Source organism: Syngnathus floridae, chromosome 12, assembly GCF_059516105.1.
Source record: "Syngnathus floridae isolate MCC-2025c chromosome 12, RoL_Sflo_1.0, whole genome shotgun sequence".
In the NCBI taxonomy this organism is placed as follows: domain Eukaryota; kingdom Metazoa; phylum Chordata; class Actinopteri; order Syngnathiformes; family Syngnathidae; genus Syngnathus; species Syngnathus floridae.
The window spans coordinates 5,694,908-5,717,536 of NC_142424.1; the positions used below are offsets into that span (position 1 = coordinate 5,694,908).

A 22,629-nucleotide genomic window follows, 5' to 3' on the forward strand; every position below is an offset into this window, starting at 1 on the left:
CTTGTAAAAACACTTTGGGTGGTCCAAAATTCCACTCAACAGTTTTATTATTATTTGCGAGAACAGATGTAGTTCTAGAATCAGCATTTGGCAGCACTGCGTTGCGTAATTATAATTTTTTTTTTTATCCCGCATGTAGCTTTTGAAAACTTTTCAGTGGATTCCTTACGATGCAGATTTCCAAATGAAAAGAGGTTAAAAAAAAATAGTTTGGGAGAAAAAAAAAAAGCCCTGCTTAAAGTATTAAAACAGAAAAAGAAGTTAAGCTTAAAATAAAATAAGGACTAAAAACAACTATTATCGCATTTATTGAAAGTATTTTCTAATCTCCGGTCAATTCATTGCGAGCGGTGATGATCTCCCCCGTAACCGTGGTAACCTCCCTCCTCCTCGCCTCCTCCCCTCCCGTGCGCTTCCGGGCAGTGGATCCCGAGCCGCCTCTGCAGCGTCTCCTCCTGCAGACGCAGCTCGGTCGAGTCGACCAGGTCGTAGACGCTCTCCAGAGACCACATGGGCGAGGGGAACCAGGCCTTGACATCGCTATCCTTGCCCACCACCAACATGCTGAAGTAGTCCTTGCTGATCTTCAGCTGCTCGCGTAGGTTGTTGACCGCCGTGCGGGACAACGGCTCCACTTCACTCTGACTGCGACCTGATTGGTGATATGGAGCAGTATTTGGCAATCGGTAATATTGATTCCAGAAATGTGATGACAACCATAAAACAGGAAATGCAGTCACCATTGAGAGGAAACAGCTCAACGGTCCCCGAGGCTTTTTCTCCGACCCCGATTAGCTTCAACATGGCAAAGTGGCGGATACCTGAGGGAAACAAAGTAAAAAATTAAAATAAATAAAATAAAATAAAATAACTTTGACTTTGACTTTGACTAAAATAATTAAATTAAATTACATTAAATTAAATTGAATTAAATTGAATTAAATTAAATAAAATTAAAAGTAGCTTACTACGATTAACAAGATTTTTAAAAATAATGTACAGGTGCAGCATGTTACCAACCAAGGTGACATTCATGCCCGTTGAGAGCAGACAGCTGCTGTTGAAAAGAATAGTCGTCCTCTGTCGGAGCCGAGACGATCAGCAGTCTCCTCTTCGACATGAACCTGCAACAATAAGGATGAGCTTTTATTTTAGTATTTGTATTGATGTGTGCGTTTTTTTTTTTTTTTTTTTACCTGAGCAAGGAATTCTCAACTTCGGATTGTTGCTTGTTGCAAGATGGAGGACTTTTCCTTTCTTTGTCTATCTCCGGGCGCCTCGATGGAAAGTTGTCGATGTGGTCGAATAAAGCCAGGCTCGACAGAGGCGCCTCAAACACTCTCTAAGGGAAGACATCAAAAACAAGGATGCAACCCGAATCCAAATTTAACACGGATTATCTTACGTTGGGCTCCATGTCGTAGTCGGTGACGGTCATGGAGAACAAATCGGGGGAAGACAAACCCAGCTGGGATCGTAACAGTGAGATCAGGCCCGAATCAGACGACTGCTCTGGTAGCTCACCAAACGGAAACTCCGAGTCTTCAATTCAGTCAGTGAGCGGACACTTCATTAGGTACACCTTGCAAGTAAATGTGCCAGGCGCTTTCTACCGAGTCGATGATGCTGCAACGCCAGAGTGGCATCGTTGCCTTTGCCCACGATGGTCGCCACGGTGACCTTCCTGACGGCCAGCTCGCAGCTCCGCTTGTCGTTCTCGGCGCTCTGTTGCGCAAATAGCGTCGCGTCCAAGCTGGGGGTCGATATCAGCTTCAAAACGCAACATCCCCAATCGGTCAATGCGAAGACTTCAAAATATGGGATGATGAAATGGGATTCTTACCATCAACCTTCTCTTCCCCTTGAAATGATCCAGAAAGTCTTTCAAGGCGGTTTTGTTCTCCTCGCTTGCTTCTTTGCGGGACTTTCTCCCTCTTCCTTTACCTTTCTTTCCTTTTTTCCCTTTGCCCTTTTTTCGGGGTTTTTGTTTTTCTTCATTTTTATTTTGACTCTCCTCAGGGGGTTTTGTCGGCTCTACTTTTGGCCTGCAAAACAATCGAATTAAATAGGATTCAAGAATTTCATCTTGGAAGAATATTCGTCATAAGTCATCAAGGTTACTTGTCAAAAGTGTAAACAAGCGAAGTTCCTTGTTTCTGTTAGCATTTTCCTATTTGAGAGTGAATCTGAAATCACCTTTCTTTCTTCACTTCTTCTTTTCCTGTTGACACATGAGGAGGACGCTGCGTATTCTCCTTTTCCTCTTCCTGTTTGCCGCCAGCGCTAGGCTCCTTTCTTCCCCCAGTTGGCTCCTTCCAAATTATAAACCTCGACTTGCCGCTGAGTATGTCCTGGATCTGACTCTTAAGCGCGGCCTTTTTGTCCATCGGCGGCTTTCGTTGCAGCGTCACCACTGAGGTCCGGTTGCTTTGCTTGTGTGGACTCAGAATGATCCTCTTCTTCATCTTTTTTCTTTTCACCATCACTTTCTTTTTGGTGCTGTCACACCTTGAATAAAAAGGTCGAGCATTACTGTATTTTATTTTCAAAACAGGACAGTGTTCAAGCAGAACCTCAGTTTGGATCCTTTTCTGGTTATCTTCTCCAACTTCCTCATGGGCAACTGATCAATGACCTCCAAGACTGCCTCAATTCGAACCGGAAAGGGGAAGCGTTCACTTACTCTCAGATTTTTTTTCAGCACCAACATGTTGAACGCTTGGTCCTGATTCGGATCAAAAGATGAATTCAGAATGTGATAATAATTTAATTTTATTTAATTAATAAAGAATAATAAGTGTTCACCTGGGTGAGTTCAAGATAGTGCAGCAACTTGGTGACAGTGTCAGGGTCCAACGTCTCCACTGTGGCCTCTCCTTGCACGGTGGTCTTCTGAATCCTCCCATCCATCATGGCATTTTGGATGATGGTGACAATGAAAGTGTCCCTTTCGGCTAGACGGCAGTTGAGCAATTTCTGAAGGAGACCGAAAGGTTTCTAAGTAAGCGTTTTGGTCACAAAGCCCATTTTTGGTTTATGATTAAATGACCTGGTCCATGTCTTCAAGCTGTTTCTCCATCATACGAAGGTAGTGGTCATTGTATGAAGTGGCTGTTATTACCCACAATCGCTTTTTACCTGCAGGCCCAAAAAAAAAAAAAAATCTCACAATAACAGACCAATCATGCACTTGAATGGATTCATTCATTTTGCTTGCCTGCAAAGTCAGAAAGGAAATCTAACTCAGAAGGGAAGCTCAACGACGATCCTCCATCTTCTCTGTTGTTGTATCCACGTTGTCTGTCTTCACCCAAGCCCAGCTCCATTCCTGGGGGGAGGTCCGAATAGTCGCCCCAATCCTTCACATTGGGGTCCAGCTGACTCTTGCTCAAAGTGTTTTTCCTCCGTGCAGCCGACGAGCTCGGGGGAGCTAGGCTCCACATGACGGCAACTAGAAGCCATTGTGTGCAAAAGTAGCAAAACATTCTCACGGCTAGGTCAGCTGGCTCGTAAAATACATCTGGTTGCTAGAACAAGCTGGGAAACATTAAAACAAGTCCAGAATCCAGGTCACAAATATGCAAATGTAGTAGTCCTCATTTAGGTGGGGAAAAATAGGAAACAAGATTGCAAAAGTACAAAACTTGACACGAGACCCTCAAGTCTGCAGACAGAGTGAGGAGTGAGACCTTCGCCTCTTTCTCCACATACGCTCCTGGTTTGAATTAGAGCCCCAGCTTGTTAACATGGCTGGAATTTTCTTCAAAGCCTTTTGTTCCTGACACACAGCCACGAGCACGCACACGCACACAAACGCACACAAACGCACACAAACGCACACAACCTTGACCATCATCTACACTAACTTTAAAGCACCATACACAATACTATTGTATTGTTACGTAACAACTCACCTGCAGAAATCCATTTGCCTCTATAATTGCAAGTAAAAGATAGTGGAACAACTCCAACACAAAGAACTGGCAGTGTTTTAAACAACAATGTGCAGTGATGGGAAAATGAAGCTTCAAATTTGCTTCATGAACCAGTTGTTTTTTTTAGGAGGGGGGGTATATTTGCATTTGTGTATTATTTTTACGGTGTATGCCAAATTCTAAATGGGGTCAAATTTAATTTTAAAACGAAGATAGACTAGAAAAAAATATTTTTATGATATCACAGCAATAGAGGCCCAACACTTGGCGCACCTCCACTTTAGCACAGCTCGCTTGGCCTCTGACCAGAGCTATTAGTTCAGGTGGAGTCGACACATCATAAATAAACCGTCAGTGCTATATATGGGTCAGATGTTGTGCAGGAGAGGGTTGAGCAGCTCAATGTTGAGGACGATCACCAATTTCTAACCTAGGCTCCAAAAGTAAACCATGCAGGAAGGAAAAATTAAGTCTGACACGACCTCCTATTGTAAAACAATGGTTATATATAAAAAGGAGACATATAGAATACAGTTTGTGCAGTGATTCGCATTTTAATGATAACATTTTATAAATTAAATTGCATGGATTTAATTTGAAAATTATGATCGGAGAAAAGCAGAGTGAGATGGTGTGCCAGACAATTGCAGATGGCGATGGGAAGAAATGTTCAAACAAGAAACAGGCGTCGTTACAATACATTCCTCTCTTCGAGCCATATAAGCAAGTCCAGATGATTTGTACTGCATGGAGAAAAGTGTCGGTACTCACTTGTGACCTTTATATTATATTAACATAAAATCCACTATTATTGACGTTTGTGTTGAAAACCAAACAAATTACAATCAGACAAATTGTACATTCAAATTGTGCATATGTATGATTTTTACTAAACTGGGAAAAGATGCCGACACATACATTTGAATTTTTATTTTTGTCCAATGCTCTTGAGCCACGCATCCTGCACCCATCAATGGCTTTACGGTAAAACAGCGCCTTCAAGTGGAAGCACAGCGAAATTAATTTTCAGATTTCTATTTTCAGACAATTGATATTGGAATAAATGATTTAAGATTACCCTCGATATTTTTTGTGTGAAATGTTATACTGTTTATTGTATTTACTTAAATATAAAGGCAATAATGTGTCGTCTTCCACTTTGAAAAAATGATACATGGTTTATATATTAATAAATATATAAACATGAATTAATCAAATTGAAATAAATCAGTATGTTGGATTAGCATTTGCAAAAAAAATAAAAATAAAAGAGTGCAAACAGCACATTTAGACGAGTTCGTCCATCCTCAATCGCTCTATGTATTAATATTCCGGCCCCTTCGGCTGACATCTTCCGGGTCGACTTAAAGTTCGGCCGTGCTGCATCCACACACAAAAAAAGACGCAGACCCCTGCAAAGGTCAGTGGACTTAAATGACGTCAATCTCCGTCGTCTTTGATTACTTGCAAGCGTGCGTTCGTGTTGCGGTGCACCGACGCGTGTACGTGTGTGGGCGTTTTGACTTTTGTTTCATTTCATACTGTGCCATTGTGAGCGAGGCAGATGTGCATTTGTCAGCGGCTAGCATGCTAACTCCGGGTAGCTAGCCCTCCCTCCACGCCGGCTAGAAAATACACAATAAGATAAAATTACTCCCTTCCACCCTAAAATGGATTGATGTTATTGTGGCTTGCGTGAGCTTGATATCGTGGACATTTTAATGGAAATACATGTTTTTCAACCTCCCCGGGTCGTCTGAATGACACTGTCAATGTGGCATTTGGAAGCCATTCAATCATAATAATCAATCAAATCCAGGGCGCTCATTCTTCATTTCGCTGGACTATAAAAACGCACTGAAGTAGTTCCAACACTTTTAATGCGTGACATTCTCAGCACAAATAACTTTCACAAGAATTGCACGAAAGTGTTGCTGACGTGGTAGTTTCATTTGTTTTGTGACATTGATAATTTTAACATATGCTTCAATTCGCTGCAGTCCGATTGGCAGTTTAACCCACCCCATTCTTTTTGTCATATAGACTTCTTTACAGTTAAAAAACAATTCAATCAAACCATTCCCTACTGTGTCTTTTGATTGGGAACCATATCAGCGTTTTGCATTCTGTATTAACTGTTGTACTCTAACATATTGACCCTTTGTCCTACTTGCAATCAAGTTGACCAATATAGGTCACGTGACGCGACAACTTGAAACTCGCTCTGACTCAATCTATCAACAAAACAATTGGACTGTTATTGTTTTGGGTGCTGCGAGGAAGGATACTTGACATTTAAATGTCAAAACCAATAATGTCATGTTGGACAAGTAACAACAGTCATAATGTGTAGTGGAATAATCGCAATGAAAATAAGAAGCAGAATGTCCAATTGAATTATCATGATGCACAAACTGGACGCCGGCCTGGTGCGATTCTAGAATGTTTTTATTTTATTTTGCGTGACAGGTTTTGATTGAAAAAGATGGCTGCTTAATGCTTTTCTTTCTTCCCCAGGTGGAGTGCTGTGTGCCCTGCTGACCTCCTCCTGCTGTGTGTGCGTGCACCATGGCCACACTCCTACGCGTGGTTGCGGCCGGCTGCTCGGCCCCCATCTTCAGCGGCGCGTCCTATTTAAAACTGCAGAGTGTCCCCACTTTCAAAACCACATGCGTGCGATTCTTCAGGATCAATCACGCGCTCGGAAGATGTGCCAGTCCAGGTAGTGTCAAATGCTACAGATCAATAAAAGAATAAATTGATAATAATTGCAAAATATTGGATTGCATTTTTTGCCTTTCCAGGAATTCCCTACAAGCAACTTACAGTTGGCGTCCCAAAAGAAATTTTCCAAAATGAGCGACGTGTGGCGTTGTCTCCTGCTGGTGTCCAGGCGCTTATCAAACAAGGCTTCAATGTTGTCGTGGAAACCGGCGCGGGAGAGTTTTCAAAATTCCAAGATGAGCACTATGCTCAGGCTGGGGCTACAATTAAAGACCTCAAAGATGTATTTGCATCTGATGTGTTGGTCAAGGTAGGCCTTTTCTTAATCTAGAAATTAAAGATCAGTGATGAAGAAAGCTCATCCCTTCCGAACAATCTTCTTCTAGGTCCGTGCTCCTGTTTTCAACCCTGACTTGGGTAAACATGAGGTGGAGCTGATGAAGGACGCGGCAACTTTGATCAGCTTCATCTACCCGGCTCAGAACCCTGAGCTGATGGACATGCTGTCTCAGAAGAAAGCCACCGTCCTGGCTATGGACCAAGTGCCCCGAGTCACTATCGCTCAGGGTTATGATGCCCTGAGTTCCATGGCCAACATTGCAGGGTGGGTTCAACAGCAGCCAGTTAGATTGTATAATATTTGCAACACTAGTAATCCTTGATTGACAGTGATATCTTAAAATAAAATTAAATATTATTATAAATCCAGGACCCATATAATGTATTGCATAGTGCAGTGTTGGATGAAATGCATTCCATTCCTTTTTTTCTTCAGGTACAAGGCTGTCGTGCTGGCTGCGAACAGCTTTGGACGCTTTTTCACAGGACAAATCACTGCGGCCGGGAAGGTGCCACCAGCCAAGGTCTCTATACTCTATATTTGTCATGGATAATTGACTTTTGGGTGTTTTCCATTTTTCTAAACCAGATTTTCCACCCACTGAGATATCCTTTAGTGACCCAGCCAATTGAACACTATGTGTCAGATACATAAACATTCATTCAAACTCTGTGATCAGGTGCTAATCATTGGAGGCGGGGTGGCTGGACTCGCAGCAGCCGGCAGCGCCAGAGCCATGGGGGCCATCGTTCGAGGCTTTGACACCAGGTTTGTTTCTTTTTCATGCATCTTTGACACACAATTAAAACAAAAAAATATATAATTTTTCTTCCCAGGGCTGATGCTTTGGACCAGTTCAAGTCTTTGGGTGCCGAGCCACTGGAGGTGGACTTCAAGGAGTCTGGAGAGGGCCAAGGAGGCTACGCAAAAGTGATGTCAAAAGAGTTCATTGAGGCCGAGATGAAGCTCTTTGCCAAACAGTGTCAGGAGGTGGACATCGTCATCAGCACCGCGCTCATTCCCGGTATGTACGGAAACCCTCAGGGCTCTGTTCAGGGACTCCTAACTTTGCGACTCTGCAAAACCGACCACGGAACATATTTTGCAAGTTGATTTCGTTTTCTCACGTCAGGTAAGCGGGCCCCCATCCTTATCACCAAGCCAATGATCGAGAGCATGAAGGACGGATCGGTGGTGGTGGACCTGGCTGCTGAGGCCGGGGGGAACATCGAGACCACGGTGCCTGGGGAGTTGTCTGTATACAATGTGCGTGTACCAAAGAGTTACTCAGTAATTGCAAAAGACTTGTAATGAAAAATCTCTCATAAGTATTATTGCTTTTTTTTTTTTCGTAGGGTGTAACCCATATTGGGTACACGGACCTGCCCAGCCGCTTGCCCACGCAGTCAAGCACGCTGTACTCCAACAACATCACAAAGCTGGTGCGCGCCATCAGTCCGGACAAGGACAACTTTTACCTCGACGTGAAGGAAGAGTTTGACTTTGGGACCATGGACCACGTTGTCAGAGGCTCCGTTGTCATGCAGGTACCAAATGTTGTTTGGCATCTCCTGCAATACTTGACGTGTGATTTAGAACAATGATTTGTAGCCACTGTACTGTAGCAGGTAAAGTATGTAGTGGGAGATCATGAACCATGAGTGTTTTCTTCTCATGGCCACTAGATGTCACCCTTGCAACATCCATCCATCCATTATTTGAACGTTACAGTTTATGAATCCCAGACAGTTTACCTTCAAATATTATTTACATTTGTATTCAGTAATCTGATTCTAGCCTTTTTTTCCCAAACTATTTTCCCACTACTTTCATAAAATAATTCTCTAAATTGTCTGTAAGTGTGAACAGTTGATTGTTTAAATACAGAACTCTATTAAAAACTATATTATTAGCTAAATAACGGCAGCGCTCATATTGGATCTCATTCAATTGTGGATGTGTACCTAATGTAGTGGCCGGCGAGTGTAAGTTACATGCTTTGAACTACCGCATGACCTCTGCTTCATTAGCAGTCATGGCAGAGCCGATGCATATCTTATCTTTTTTCCACCCGCGCTTTGTCATCCATCCTCATCATATTGTTGGGAAGCTTTTGGTGCTTTAATCAGCTTTGGGCCGGAGTCTATTAAATGTCTTTCCAGTAAACAAATGAACCGCACTCGACTATTTTATCTGTATTTATTTACCGAACACATCTTACAAATGATGCATTCGAAACAGATATTACTTATTGTACCATGTGTACTATTAGTTTGCCTACTTTGATGTTTTTCCGTCTAATGTTACATAGATTTGAGGTCATCAGAGATGAAAACAAAACTTGAAGTCATTGCTTGATAATAAATATCTTTTGGTAATCACCCCCATTCCTCCGCATTCCTACCCAAACTCTTCTTTTCTTTCTCTTCTGCCACACCTCATATTTTCAGAACGGAAAGAACCTCTTCCCGGCACCTCCGCCCAACAACATGCCCACTGCTGCTCCGCCGAAAACCAAGTCGGTCAAGGAGCTGGAGGCCGAGAAGACTTCCCAAATCACTCCTTTCAGAGCGACGCTAACCTCTGCTAGCGCGTACACTGGAGGTCAGTATACCGAACGTGTCAAGTCCAGAGGTCTCAACATGGACTCCCCCTCTGGACTTAATTTTGCTTTAATTGTCCTCATTGGACTCACGGCTCAGCTTTAAGGGAGGTCAGGGTCTGCTACGAGGTGGAGGTTAATCATCAGCTCTTTTAGGTCAGCGCCGGAATGCGCACGGGAGGTGCCAAGTGTCACGGGCAGATTAAAGCGAGCGCTCGCACACTTGCGCCCCAAAACGGGCACCCTCTTAGTGTCAGGAAATGCGCCGTATAAAAGCGCTCTTTTGTTTGAAGTGACACCGCCACCGCCGGGGCTCCCCGCCGTGCCACACAGGCCACGGGGTTGTGCGAGCGCTCCACATGCATTTAATTTCGGATCACACATTGACCGACCCCCCGCCGGACGGCCAACATCGTTAGGCGCCGCTTACCTGCTCATTAGAGCGGATGTGTAATTGAGTCATTTGGGATAATAAACTTTCTGAGGGGGGGGGGTTCTCACATGCCAACAGGAAATGAGAAAAAAACTGAGAGGCTACTAGTTACTTTATTTGAAAGTGTTTCCCTCCTTTTGTTCCAGGCATGGCTACACTCTTGGGTTTGGGTCTGGCGGCTCCCAACGCCGCCTTCACGCAGATGGTCACCACCTTCGGCTTGGCGGGCATCGTGGGATACCACACCGTGTGGGGCGTCACCCCCGCCCTCCACTCGCCGCTCATGTCCGTGACCAACGCCATCTCAGGTTCGTTGTTTATTTTTATGTACAAAACAAGGAAATTAAAAAGTAATTCTCCTTCAGTCCAAATAAAAGCTTAAATGATGGTGTTGCCGTTGTTGACTGCTGCTTAACACAATGGGGTCCAAAGGTCGGGGAGGTAAGTGCACGTGTGTGTTCTCGCCGCTTTGATCACCCCGCCGGCCCATGCTGAGGTAGGAAGTAACACACCAGTTGGTGATCTTTAGGGGTCAGGGTGGTCTCCTTCTCATTTAGTCGCTACTCACCCAGACATCAGAGCGAGGCTGCCGAGACTCGATGGGAATGAACGCCGACACTTTTCACGTCCTTTAAAAATTTTTACTGGCCACAAAGGACTGCGCTGCTTTTATGTTTGCATCTTAGCTCGTCTTATACTATGCTCCTCAGGGAGGTTTCTTTTTTTGCCTACCCTTTGATTCTTTGTGGAATTAACCTGACTAATATTTAAATACTAGTGTGATCTTTAGTAAACGTAATATTTTTAAATGAAATGTGAACCATTAAAGTTGGAATCTGAAATTTACTGACTCACCACAGATTCACTATTTGCAAGATTTTTCACCCAAAAAGAAATAGTGTTTTCAGTGACTGGATTTTGTGTGAGATTTTATTGGAAAAATATGCAGCGGTCATAAAAAGTGTAGACAGAACGTTTCACTCAAACAAAAAAGAAGCTGCAATGTAACCTTGATTGTGTATTTTTTATTTGAAGTCAACAGCTGAAGAAATTTCACATATTTGGTTAATTCTGGATTTTTTTTTGTTTTTCCATTTCTTCTCGTCAACGCTCGCCTTTTGCCCTGGCCCACCTTCTTTATGGCAGTTTTCCAACTGCGTTTTGGCATGGTGCTGACTGAGTCACTGACCGTCTGTAGTTACAGGAAAAAGACCTCCACAATACGTTGTTCCGGGCACCATAATTACACACACGCACGCACAATAACTCACTTTTGAACTTTTGAGTTTGGTTGATACTGTATTTTTTGCCGGACCTGTTTGCTAAGACGTTTGATAGGAAACCTTAAAGATGAGAAACTGTATCATCCTTTACCATCAGACAGAAGCACCTGCAACAAGAGGGATCAGTGACATATTGTACCGTATATGGCAGTTTAAGAAATGGACTAACTTATCGCACTAGAGGAGAAATTCTTAGGCCAACTGTTGAAGCCAGTTACCGGCTGAAGTCCTTTTGAATGCAGATTACTGTGTGTGGGTTTCATTTTAGTGCCTGTTAGTCATTATTGGACTGATCTTATCGAGGCTTCCTGAGCCCAACGCACACAGACTTTCTGTAATCTCCAAATCTGGAAAAAGGAAAGTTGAAGAATGGAAAGTGTCTGTTTGTCTGCTGCTGTTGTTGTTATTGTTTTTTTTTTTAATATTGTTGAATAGCTGGCCTAATATTCCAAATGTCCACCCTGTGCAGGTCTTACGGCCGTGGGTGGCCTGTCCCTAATGGGAGGTGGTTACGCCCCATCAAGCACTGCAGAGACACTGGCCGTGCTCGCCGCCTTCATCTCCTCAGTCAACATAGCTGGTGAGTCCCTTCCTGCCTCACACACACACACACACACACGTACATCTACACAAACTCACGCCGCCAGTTAAAGCAACCGCCGGCCAATAAAACATCAGCGTAGGTAGTTAAGTGGTTGATCGACAGATTTAATATAAATTGTACAATAATATTCCTCTAGCCTAGCTTTCTTGTATAGCCACCTGTTCTGCCTGTTTTTCCATTCCAACAACAAATTGTTCCTGGCATGGTCACAATACTCGTCACTAATAATCCTTTAGTTTTCCTCTTGAGGCTGAACTGTGGCTTTATTTTAATTTTCCCTGTAAGTTCCATCCAGACACATCTCACTGTGGTGACGCTACTGCCCCTGTCGTAGGCAATTGTGAACAAAACGTGATGGTCATGAGACTGCATGGTATGACAGGTCGTGATGGACGTGGATTGGAAGCATTCGCCACGGCAGTCACGGCGCGGTTGAGAAGCCTCGCCTGTTGTAGTAAAGCGAGGAGCATGCAACTGAACCTGACAGTACATAATAGGGCACAGCTTTTGTTTTTTTTTAAAGCTAAGCCATAATGTTGAATGGGAACCTGGAAGTAAAAACTCTCCATGTTTTGATGCAAAAACGAGTCAAGCTGCCTGTCATCTGCGTTTCATCTTCAGAAAGACGTCAGAACATGACAAAGTTGAGCGACCCCGTACTGGCATGCTCTGTAAACATTGTGTGTCTTGACTTAGGTGGTTTCCTGGTGACTCAGAAGATGTTGGACATGTTCAAGCGTCCCACCGATCCCCCGGAGCACAACTACCTCTATCTGCTCCCGGGCGGTTTGTTTGTGGGCGGATACGCCGCAGCGCTGCACTCGGGATACAACATTGAGCAGGTGGGCAATTTTCATCTGGGAACGTGCCGGAATAATTTGCTGCGTCCATCACTGGCATGTAAAAGTTAGGTAATCATCCTTTTTATGTGGACTTTGTTTGTCCAGATGTTGAGCAGAATCGTCCATGTAAAACAGATTTTTTTTTTTTTTTAAATGTATTGTATGTCTCCTCCTCTCACCAGATGATGTACTTGGGCTCTGGAATGTGCTGCGTCGGCGCCTTGGCCGGTCTCTCCAATCAGTCCACAGCCCGTCTGGGCAACGCCTTGGGGATTATGGGAGTGACCGGGGGCATTGTCGCCACCCTGGGCGCACTCAAGCCGAGTCCCGAGCTCCTGGCGCAGATGAGCGCCGCCATGGCCGTCGGCGGCACCGCCGGTGAGTCTGCGGTGTCTCGTTTTGGACTTGCGTTTGTTGTCGGCTTGAATCGATTAAGAAGCAGGTGTGTGGCGTGCGGGTGAGCTTTGTGATCATCAAACAAGTGTCTGTGTCTCATTTGCTGCCAAACACGAGGAGGAGGAGGGGGGGGGGGTGTTCAGCTTGTCAAAATTATGCATTAGCTTTCACTTACATTAGCCATCGTTTAATCGAAATGCTAATCGTTCCAGTAACAAAGCCAGACTAAACAGCCCGCATCGGCTTCCCAGCAGCTCTCCGTCATGACGTCTGCATCTCCGTGTGTGTTGAATCAGTTGTTCTCTCCTCTACAGGGCTGACCATCGCTAAGCGAATCCAGATCACCGACCTGCCCCAGCTGGTGGCCGCCTTTCACAGTCTGGTGGGCTTGGCCGCCGTGCTGACCTGCGTGGCCGAATACATGGTGGAGTACCCGCACTTTGCCACGGACCCCGCGGCCAATCTCACCAAGATCGTGGCCTACCTGGGCACCTTCATCGGCGGGGTCACTTTCAGCGGCTCTTTGGTGGCTTACGGCAAACTGCAAGGTTTGAATAAGTTCATACTCGGAGATGGACACTTGACTAAATATGTGTCATGACTCACAAAAAAAAAAAAAAAAAATCAAGGATAGTTTGCTGATCTCTTAACTGCGAGGCAGATGTTGATCTAAGTTTTCTGTTGATGTAGGATTCGCTCTGTTTGGTTTGTGTTTATGGAGTAAACTAATTAGCGCTGAAATATTTGCACCATCTCCTGCTTGCTGCCAAATAATAAAATCCATTTATGCCTCGCTACTCTCAGGACGTCAACATATTGCCTAGTTAAATTGGAGGCAAGCCTGTGCAAATATGACACGGTTGCCAAAATTCTTGATTAGAAGAAAAAAAAAAGTGAACTGAAATGATTAATTATTGCTATCCCGAGATCAAAAGTTTGATTTTCCATCCTCATTCTCCCATCACGCAGGTATGCTGGACAGCGCCCCCTTGATTCTCCCCGCCCGCCACGCCCTCAACGCTTCTCTGATGGCCGGCAGCATCGGGGGGATGGTCCCCTACATGCTGGACCCCAGCTACGTCACAGGCATCACCTGCCTGGGCTCCGTCTCGGCTCTGTCCGCCATCATGGTACGTGCGTACGTCTCTGGAGCGCACAACGGAGCATTCATTTTTACGGCCACGTGTCATCGCGCGCGGATCGGAATCTGTTAACGCTGACGGACGGCGCGTGTTAGAAGGTTGATTTCGTGTTTCCATCAGGAAGGGGGCGAAGGGAAGCCAGTCAATAAGCGGCCTGTTGCACCGGCATCGGTAGCTGCCCAGAAATCTGTTAATAGTCTGGCAAGCATCGTGGCAAAAAAGAGTCGACTTTGTGCGACTGCCAGCCTCCCGCTTGCACTTGACTTTAATTATATTGGGCTTCACCACTATAAAGTCACGCTTAACCTTTGGAAAATTTTCCCCAGGAGTCGACTCGGCTGGAGTTGACTTTAAACTTTTAGCAGCAGAATGTTGAACACCTTTTTGACCTGTGGCGTTTTTTTTTTTTTTTTTTTCCTTGTCATCATATTACTAAAAACCCGTTAACGTTTCGAGTGAACTGAAGTAATGATAGCACATCGAGGTTTTATAATAAGCAGCAGATGCTTTGGGGAGCGTTTCAGCTTTGTTCTCCTCGCTACCTTAAAATCGATCATTATTAGCGGAGAAGGCGAAACATATTTCACTCATTAAAGACGTTCCATTGGCAGACTAGCAAACGAGCTCTTTGCCAATCCACACATCTGCCGATGGATTTATTAGGGCCTCCATAGAGGGCTTAGCTAAATATCATATCAGGTGGATATTAAATGTCTTATCTCTAATCAGGTTCTTATCATCTCGTGTATCATCTTTTCAGTGATTTCAATTTTATTGTATTTTTTATAAAATCACCGGACCTATTCTTCTGTTTCCCCTCCAGGGAGTAACCTTAACGGCGGCCATCGGGGGTGCCGACATGCCGGTGGTGATCACCGTGCTGAACAGCTACTCAGGATGGGCCTTGTGCGCCGAGGGTTTCCTGCTCAACAACAATCTCCTGACCATCGTCGGAGCCCTCATCGGATCTTCCGGTGCAATTCTGTCATACATCATGTGTGTGGTAAGTTGATGACACGACAGTACAGTTTGGAATTTACTTGTTGTTCCTCCCGCATCCACCAGGAGGGACTCTAATCTTGCCATGTTGTTGATGACCTCAACCTCACGTGTGTCCTTTTTCAAGAGAATAAATAAAGTTGACACAAAATGAGGCGATCATTTTAATGAAAGCAATTCTGCCCGTCAGGCAATGAACCGCTCGCTGGCCAACGTGATCTTGGGAGGCTACGGCACGTCTTCCACAGGCACCGGGAAGCCCATGGAGATCACGGGGACGCACACCGAGGTCAACATTGATCAGACTGTGGAGATGATTAAAGAGGCCCAGAGCATTATTATCACCCCAGGTAACACACACATACACGCAAGTCGAAAAACATGGCACTTTGACTTTGCCAGTCACCACCCCCCCTTCAGGGTTTGCAAAGAGTGTGTTCTGTTTATTTAACCCTTTGTTGACCCGTGTTACATCACCGTTTTGCTAGGCTAATTGACAAGGTTGCCCCCCCCCATTGCACACTTACCCTGCCAGGAACAGACATTCTTAGGCCCTTGTGTGGTCGTGTCTGGTAAATAGACAATCTGCAATGCAGTGCGTGCTAATTAATTTTGTGCTAAATATTATGTGTATATGATATTGCAAATATTTGACTTTTCTGTTACTAATGGATGACTACAATGATCATATCAGACAGCCTGACCTAAAAGGAGCCAGAATAAAGTTGGACGGAGTGGCGGAAAAAAAACTGTTTTGATTTGGTTTTATCCGTCTTTTCAACAAATAAAAAAAAAAGAATTCCAGGGAATATTTGTAAAAGTCAAAACATGAGAATTTAGAAGAATCATAATAAAGCCTGTCAAAGATAAGATACTTGGACTGTCACATTAGTTTGAGGTCATTGAGGCTATCAGTAAAAAGTTTTATTGATGCTTTTGTGCATTCAGCTGTTGACCTCTATTCTGCTGCAATGCAAAGTATCCACTCTTAACATTTTACGATTGCTGATGTCATAATAGCCATAACGCCGCGTAATCAAACGGCTGATTATTTTCTCTATTGCAGTAATCAGCAGTCGACTGCCGAGTGCTGACTTATTTCGCCCATCCTCATGTTTCCACTTAACCAATCGTAGCGCACCGTCACCTCACCTGATTGACATCTGGGGAAAACCTTAAGAAATTTCTCAATAAACGTGATTTGCATGCTTTGTCTGGCCCATCTCCCTTCAGGTTTATTTTCCTCCAAAATACGGAATGTTGGAAGCAAAGAGAGGACAATAATTTACTTTTTTTTCCCCCCTTGTGTTGGGAACTCTCGACTTTAATTGTCCATCCTAAAAAGCTTTCTGATTGGTTGTTGTGATAAGATTTCACCACTGAAGTGTTTGCTATGTGTGTGTTTGTGGGGTTTTTTATGGCTTGATAAAGACCAATTTAATATTTTTTTGTATTCATGTTTAGACTTTCCACAAAAGGAATCCCTGTTTCATAGCGATTCTCATCGACACCCACGTCACTCACCAGTCCAGGCGGCATTTTAACGACACTAAGCCTTCAAACATTTATTGGCGATTTGGCAACATACGATCACGGGCGGTGGCGTTCTTTTGAAGTTAGCAAGGTTGCCGGCTGCCCATTTTCTTTTCAAGTGTACCTGCTCGGACGCTTTGCTCTCCCAACCGCATTAGCACGTTCTGCGGGATCGTAAAAGGCAATCACAGCGGGTCGTCGCCGAGCGCTTGGAGGGGCTGTGAGGGTCAGCTGCAGGACTCCACTTCAAAAATGTTCCTGTGGTTTTAATACTTAGCTAAAACAGTTTGCACTCCACTAACTGCCAATCTTGCTGTTGCTATAAATAGACCCGCCTCTTGTCGGAATCATTAATATCCAAGTTTTAGGAACAGCTAACGACTTGAAATGACTAATTCCCACTCTTTCTCGTAGGTTATGGTCTTTGTGCTGCCAAGGCTCAGTACCCCATCGCAGAATTGGTGAAGAATCTCAAAGATGCTGGCAAGGACGTGCGGTAAGTTCCTCATCTCGAGCCGCACCCCGGCTAGCCTTCTCCCAAGTTAACATTCTTCGCTAGCGCTGTAGTTGTTGGCTCCTCCTCACATGCACCGCCCGTGTTGTGCTCACCAATATAAACTCCGTTCAAATCAAACGTTGAACAAACAAGCTCAAGTAATTGTGTGCATAAGTGGACGGCGTGCTTTGGAATGAATTCCAATCAAATGTCAAGTGCTGCGAATGATGTCAAAGAACTCAAAGGGGGACGGGCAGATAGAGTGAGTTGACCAAAAAACACAAGAAGGATGAATAAGGATATGGAAGCACGTGGAATTGATCCCACCTCCGTTGTTTGATGGCGGTGGTGGCAGCTGCTCCTTGCGAGCTACTTGGAGCATTTGTACTTGATTAAAGAGAAAGTGGCTGCTCAAAGTTCAAGAGAAGGAAAGAAAGAGCTCTTTACTTTGCTCCGTATTCTAATTTTTAATGACCGTAATCCCTTTTAATCGGCGTCGCGTTGTACAATCGGAGGTTTACTCTGGCGTCCAAAGTGTCTTTTCCAATCCCCCGCCGCCGCCGCCGCTAATACGTCCCAGATGCTGCGGCCCGGCCCGCCTGCACTCCGCTCCTGCCTAAAATCACCAAACTAATATGAGTTAATTCCAATACAAACGCCGGCTGGCGTTACACCACACGGATGCTTTATTCTTGTTGTTGGGGAAATCATTTTGTTATCTCTGGCTGGATTTGTAAATTGTCAATTTGTTTTGTCTCTCTCAATCGTTTTCACTCTCACACCAAGCCTTGGCGTGGTGGTTTTGTAATTCGTTCCAGTCTCGGGCAGGTCTGCAATTGTCTCTTTAGTGTTGCCAAGGGTGATGTTCACGTTGTAATGTAAGAAAAGTATTGTTGAGTTATAGAGATAAATTGAATTTCCAAAAATGTGAGCCAATCTGAAGGAGCCAAAATTCTTGACATGCCAGGGATTAAATTAAAAAAAAAATTCACAAAATGTTTTTTAAACACATTTTTGACTGCTATTCTGCCTTTTACCATTTTTCACATGGATTTTTATCTTTTATTTTTCTTTATTTCAATTTTTTTTTCATGGTGATAAATAGAATATTAATTGAATGCATAATGTTTCTGTAGGTTCGGTATCCACCCCGTCGCCGGCCGTATGCCCGGTCAGCTCAACGTGTTGTTGGCTGAAGCCGGCGTCCCTTACGACATTGTCCTGGAGATGGAGGAAATCAATGAAGACTTTCCTGGTAAGATAAGCCGGGCCGAGATTTGAATTCCAAACCTTTGGAGAACCACTGAAATTATTACCCAAATTTTGTTCCAAGGCAGTCACCCAAAAGAAATTCCTGCAAGGGGCGTAGTACTTTTCAAGTTCAAGAACCTTCCATGTAGACTCATGTGTTGGCCCATTCCTATTGGCTACCTCTTTAATTCACTGTGTGTCATTTCAGAGACCGACTTGGTCCTAGTGATCGGCGCCAATGATACTGTAAACTCCGCCGCCCAGGAAGACCCGAACTCCATCATCGCTGGCATGCCCGTGCTGGAGGTCTGGAAGGCCAAGCAGGTAACACACATCTGGCACACGTGCACGCTGCATCGTAACATTCGAGGGCCCCCAAATAGATAAAAGAGCAACAGACGTGTTCATGTTGCAAGAAAGAAGATGTTTAAAGCTCCAGGTGCGGTCCCATCCTGATCCTATTAGGGGTGACTGCGTCCCTGTGGAATGGCACCGCTCCGAAATCTGGAATTGATGCTCTTTGCCCACAGCGGCCTTTCCAAAAAAACTTAAAAGATAACCCAATTTACTGAGCATGTGAATAAGCATGGGCCCATTAACCAGTTAACATCGCCGTCTCAAAACTTGTGTAACTTTGCATGAGCCGTACAAGCTGTTTGTTGACTTTGCCTGTTGTGATTTATATGACTCCTCTTAATCTGTGAGCTATAATACTATAGTAATATTTTTTTTATTTAATTTAATCTTAAATCAACATTGTAATATAGTAGGATTTTCAAAGGTTGAAATAATAATTTAATGGAATTACTAAATCTCAACACATCTACAGTATGTGTTGTGTATCTTTAAGTGAATGATGTTTGCATGTTAGCATCTGCTGCACGCTCCTTGTGAGTCTTGTAATTTTGTGTTGCCCCCCCCCACCTCACTTCACTCAAGCAGTGATTTATCTCAAGCTTGCTTATAACTAAATAAATGTTGGCCCGCCATGCAAAACAAACAAAAAAATCCACCTAACAATGACAGTGCAAAAAAAAGTATAGTCATTGTAAAACCATAATTCTGTCCTAAACTAATGACCGCTTGCCTCCACCACAGAGAAATAAAAGGAGGCTGTCCATGCACAGATGGGGCAACATGAGCATGCACTGTTTAGGGAAGTGCTTTTAAACAGTCTGCAAAGTGAGGCTAGAATAAGCCATTTCGGAGAATAAACTTCCCTGAACCTTTCCGCTCAAAACAGCAACAAAGTGTGTTTTTGGCACAGACGGGATTAAATTATCACCTAAAATGAAACCGGCAGGAGAGAAATCATGCAGCAGATGTGAGCAAGTCCTTGAGCGGGAAGGGCTTTGCAATTAGCATACAATGCATGCACCTTGACTCAAGAGCTCAATCCATTCTATGACCGTGCTCGTAACTCAAATCACTTGCTTCACTGTGTGCATCTGCCTTTTTTTTGCCATGCCTTCCTAACTTTCCGCAAGTTTTCCATTTTAAGAAATTATTCAGTATTGTACATGTTGGATGGATGGATGGATGAATACTGAACGATAGAGGAATATCTTTGTCTTGTGAGTCAAATTTTCGCTCGTTAGCAAAAAAATAATCAACCAATGGAGCGAGGAGCCCCCGTAAATTCTCCTGCGCCGTTGTGACATCCCCCTTCGTCAATGGCCGACGGCGCTTACCGTCTTGACGGTGTCCGCTCCCGTTTACCGTAGGTGGTGGTGATGAAACGCTCGCTGGGCGTAGGCTACGCCGCCGTGGACAACCCCATCTTCTACAAGCCCAACACGGCCATGTTGCTGGGCGACGCCAAGAAGACGTGCGACGCCCTGCAGGGCAAGGTCCGTGAAGCTCATTGAGCCGCTGTCTCCCCGCAAAGCCCCCCCCCCCCTCCCCCCTAGCACAAAAAAGGGAACCACATCGAGACCCGGCGGCATTGCGTCATCTTTGCGCCAGTCCCGTCAACACTCTACAATAAGACAAATGGCAGCGTTTAGCGTTCACATGATATTTGTGTCGTTGCGGTTTTTTTAGCATTTAGATGAAGGAAGGGTCTGCCCTACACATAGAGCAGATCACTATTGTGTAAGAGTGAATTACATGTTACATGTTTGAAATTATACTTTTTAGTAAATAGATAACAAATGATTAGTGTTTTTTTCCCCCATCAATAACCAATATGATTTTTTGTTTTTTCTGAATTTTTTTTTTTTTTAGCATTTAGTTTTGTTACCAGCGGGAAAAACGAGCAATACGATCAAAACCGTTTTCTACAATCTTTTCATTTACAGGTTTATACCGTGTTGAAAATCCTTTATGGAAGCCACGGTTGCTTCTTGAATTATGATTTGGGCCTCGTAATGGACCTTAAAAAAACACATCCGTATCTGTAGTCATGATAATCTGGACAACCAACACGAGATGTATTTACGCCTTAGATAAACATGAAAAATGTGGAGAATAGCTTTTTAATGGACAACGATGAGATCTTGCGTCCAGATATTTCGGCGCACACGTGTGGGGAAGCTGAATCTGTTTCCAGCAAATGTGTAATCTGGCGTTTGTGTCATTGCCTCACAGCCAGATTGTTGAACAGTCCCCATTTGGTTGCAATTCATGACACATCAAAGCCCTTATTTTGACCTGTTAGTCTGATTTTACACTGCATGTCCAAGTGATAAATTTATTTAATCTTCCCATTAAGATGAATTGTACACAAACGTTGGAAACAAACCGTTAATAAAGATTAAATCAAAAAAATATTGAACTTCAAAGTGAAATACAACTGAACTGTACTCGGGCAGTGATTCTTTTATCTGCCACTAGAGGGAGTGCTGCACTTTGGAATCACTGTAATGCGACTAATTCAGTGCAATTTTTTTTTCCTGTTCGAATTGACCTAATTGCAAGCCAAAAAAAAAAAATCAAATTTCTAACTTGAACCATGCAGTGTAAATCCAGCCTAATTTAAATTCGTACCATCACAATTAACACCAAGTACACCCGAGTCGAACTGTTGTATAGTGTATAGCGCTTGACATTATTTTTCCTGGTTCGAGGAACAACAAAAAGGCGTCGCTGTATTTCAAGTCTTTTGTAGATGACCTGCTGATGTGTACTAACCCTTGGGACCCTTCCACCATTTTGACCACCATGTTTCTTTCTACCTCCTCACACAGACACACTTGACCAATAACTTTTCATATTGATTCCTTCCATATTCATTTCCATATTGCTTTTATGTAACCTTCCTCATCTTTAGTATGTCGTCGAACCATCAAACCTCAGTTTGCCGCTGTCTAGTCGAGTTGTTGCTAATATCTAGTGTACTAACTCAATATTAAAAGGTCGTTGCCCAAAACTAAACCCGATCAATTTTTCAAGGCCATTTCCAATGTACATTCTCTGTCACCCCCCCAAAACGGAAAGTATTTTTCTAATGTGACATTTGTGAAGCACAGCTATTTGAATTAGAAGCGTGAATGCACCATAATAGGAAAATGTACTGTGAATGTTCTTTTCCGCTTTTGTTTATCATATGGAGCATCATCCCTAATAAATAAACTTGTAATTAAAATAGACTGTATTATGTTGTTTTTTCTTGTCATGACTACTATCTGATGTTAATTTCCAATTTAGTTTCATATAGCGCCAAGTATGTGTGTGTGTGACATAAAAGCATCGCATGAGTGAGCCATGGGGGTTGCGTTACTACCCAAGATGTAAATCCGCATTTGTGTGACATGTCCTCCTCTAAGCGCCACTTGGCTCGCCATTCATCATTGGAAAGCCGTCTGGGGCCGCTCGGGTTAGGGCGGGTGCCCACAGAGATGAGACGATACTATGATGAATGCATGCGTGTGCCATGAGGGCGGCTTCATTCCGTAACAAGTAGCACTCAGACAGGCTCTTATCTCCTCTGTGGGTACGCAACTTCTGAAGGGAAGCTGTCACTCGCCATAGTGAGGGTGAGATCCTGCGATAAGGTTTGAAACATTTTGGTCAAAAGGTTTGACATTGTGTAGCATCATACAATGCGT

The 22,629-nt window shown here is 43.9% G+C and overlaps 2 protein-coding genes across 4 annotated transcripts in view; one reads left to right on the forward strand and one right to left on the reverse strand.

The window, feature by feature from the left end:
• Positions 1-22,170, forward strand: part of nnt (nicotinamide nucleotide transhydrogenase) — a 28,953-nt gene extending 6,783 nt beyond the window's left edge. The window contains exons 1-22 of one of the 3 annotated variants that reach the window (XM_088391436.1): positions 5,274-5,355; positions 6,453-6,657; positions 6,740-6,969; positions 7,046-7,263; positions 7,435-7,522; positions 7,679-7,767; positions 7,836-8,023; positions 8,132-8,265; positions 8,355-8,546; positions 9,450-9,603; positions 10,181-10,342; positions 11,787-11,897; positions 12,618-12,763; positions 12,946-13,141; positions 13,474-13,707; positions 14,129-14,289; positions 15,125-15,304; positions 15,491-15,650; positions 17,248-17,329; positions 18,466-18,584; positions 18,789-18,904; positions 20,305-22,170. In XM_088391436.1, the coding sequence (XP_088247562.1) occupies positions 6,504-6,657; positions 6,740-6,969; positions 7,046-7,263; positions 7,435-7,522; positions 7,679-7,767; positions 7,836-8,023; positions 8,132-8,265; positions 8,355-8,546; positions 9,450-9,603; positions 10,181-10,342; positions 11,787-11,897; positions 12,618-12,763; positions 12,946-13,141; positions 13,474-13,707; positions 14,129-14,289; positions 15,125-15,304; positions 15,491-15,650; positions 17,248-17,329; positions 18,466-18,584; positions 18,789-18,904; positions 20,305-20,448 (3,258 nt within the window). In that variant the 5' untranslated portion in view covers positions 5,274-5,355; positions 6,453-6,503 and the 3' untranslated portion in view covers positions 20,449-22,170. Of the gene's footprint in view, positions 1-5,273; positions 5,438-6,452; positions 6,658-6,739; positions 6,970-7,045; positions 7,264-7,434; positions 7,523-7,678; positions 7,768-7,835; positions 8,024-8,131; positions 8,266-8,354; positions 8,547-9,449; positions 9,604-10,180; positions 10,343-11,786; positions 11,898-12,617; positions 12,764-12,945; positions 13,142-13,473; positions 13,708-14,128; positions 14,290-15,124; positions 15,305-15,490; positions 15,651-17,247; positions 17,330-18,465; positions 18,585-18,788; positions 18,905-20,304 lie in introns of those variants that run through there. The other 2 variants (XM_088391438.1, XM_088391437.1) reach the window with 2 other exon arrangements.
• On the reverse strand, positions 30-3,675 carry ccdc80l2 (coiled-coil domain containing 80 like 2). The gene is made up of 12 exons (XM_088391442.1): positions 3,218-3,675; positions 3,050-3,138; positions 2,806-2,976; positions 2,574-2,725; positions 2,197-2,508; positions 1,844-2,045; positions 1,614-1,770; positions 1,406-1,542; positions 1,197-1,342; positions 1,021-1,124; positions 741-821; positions 30-652 (listed from the first exon to the last, which is right to left on the reverse strand). Exons 1-12 carry the CDS (start codon positions 3,483-3,485, stop codon positions 339-341), a joined length of 2,133 nt encoding a protein of 710 aa, XP_088247568.1. The 5' UTR covers positions 3,486-3,675; the 3' UTR covers positions 30-338.
• Positions 22,171-22,629: the final 459 nt, after the last annotated feature.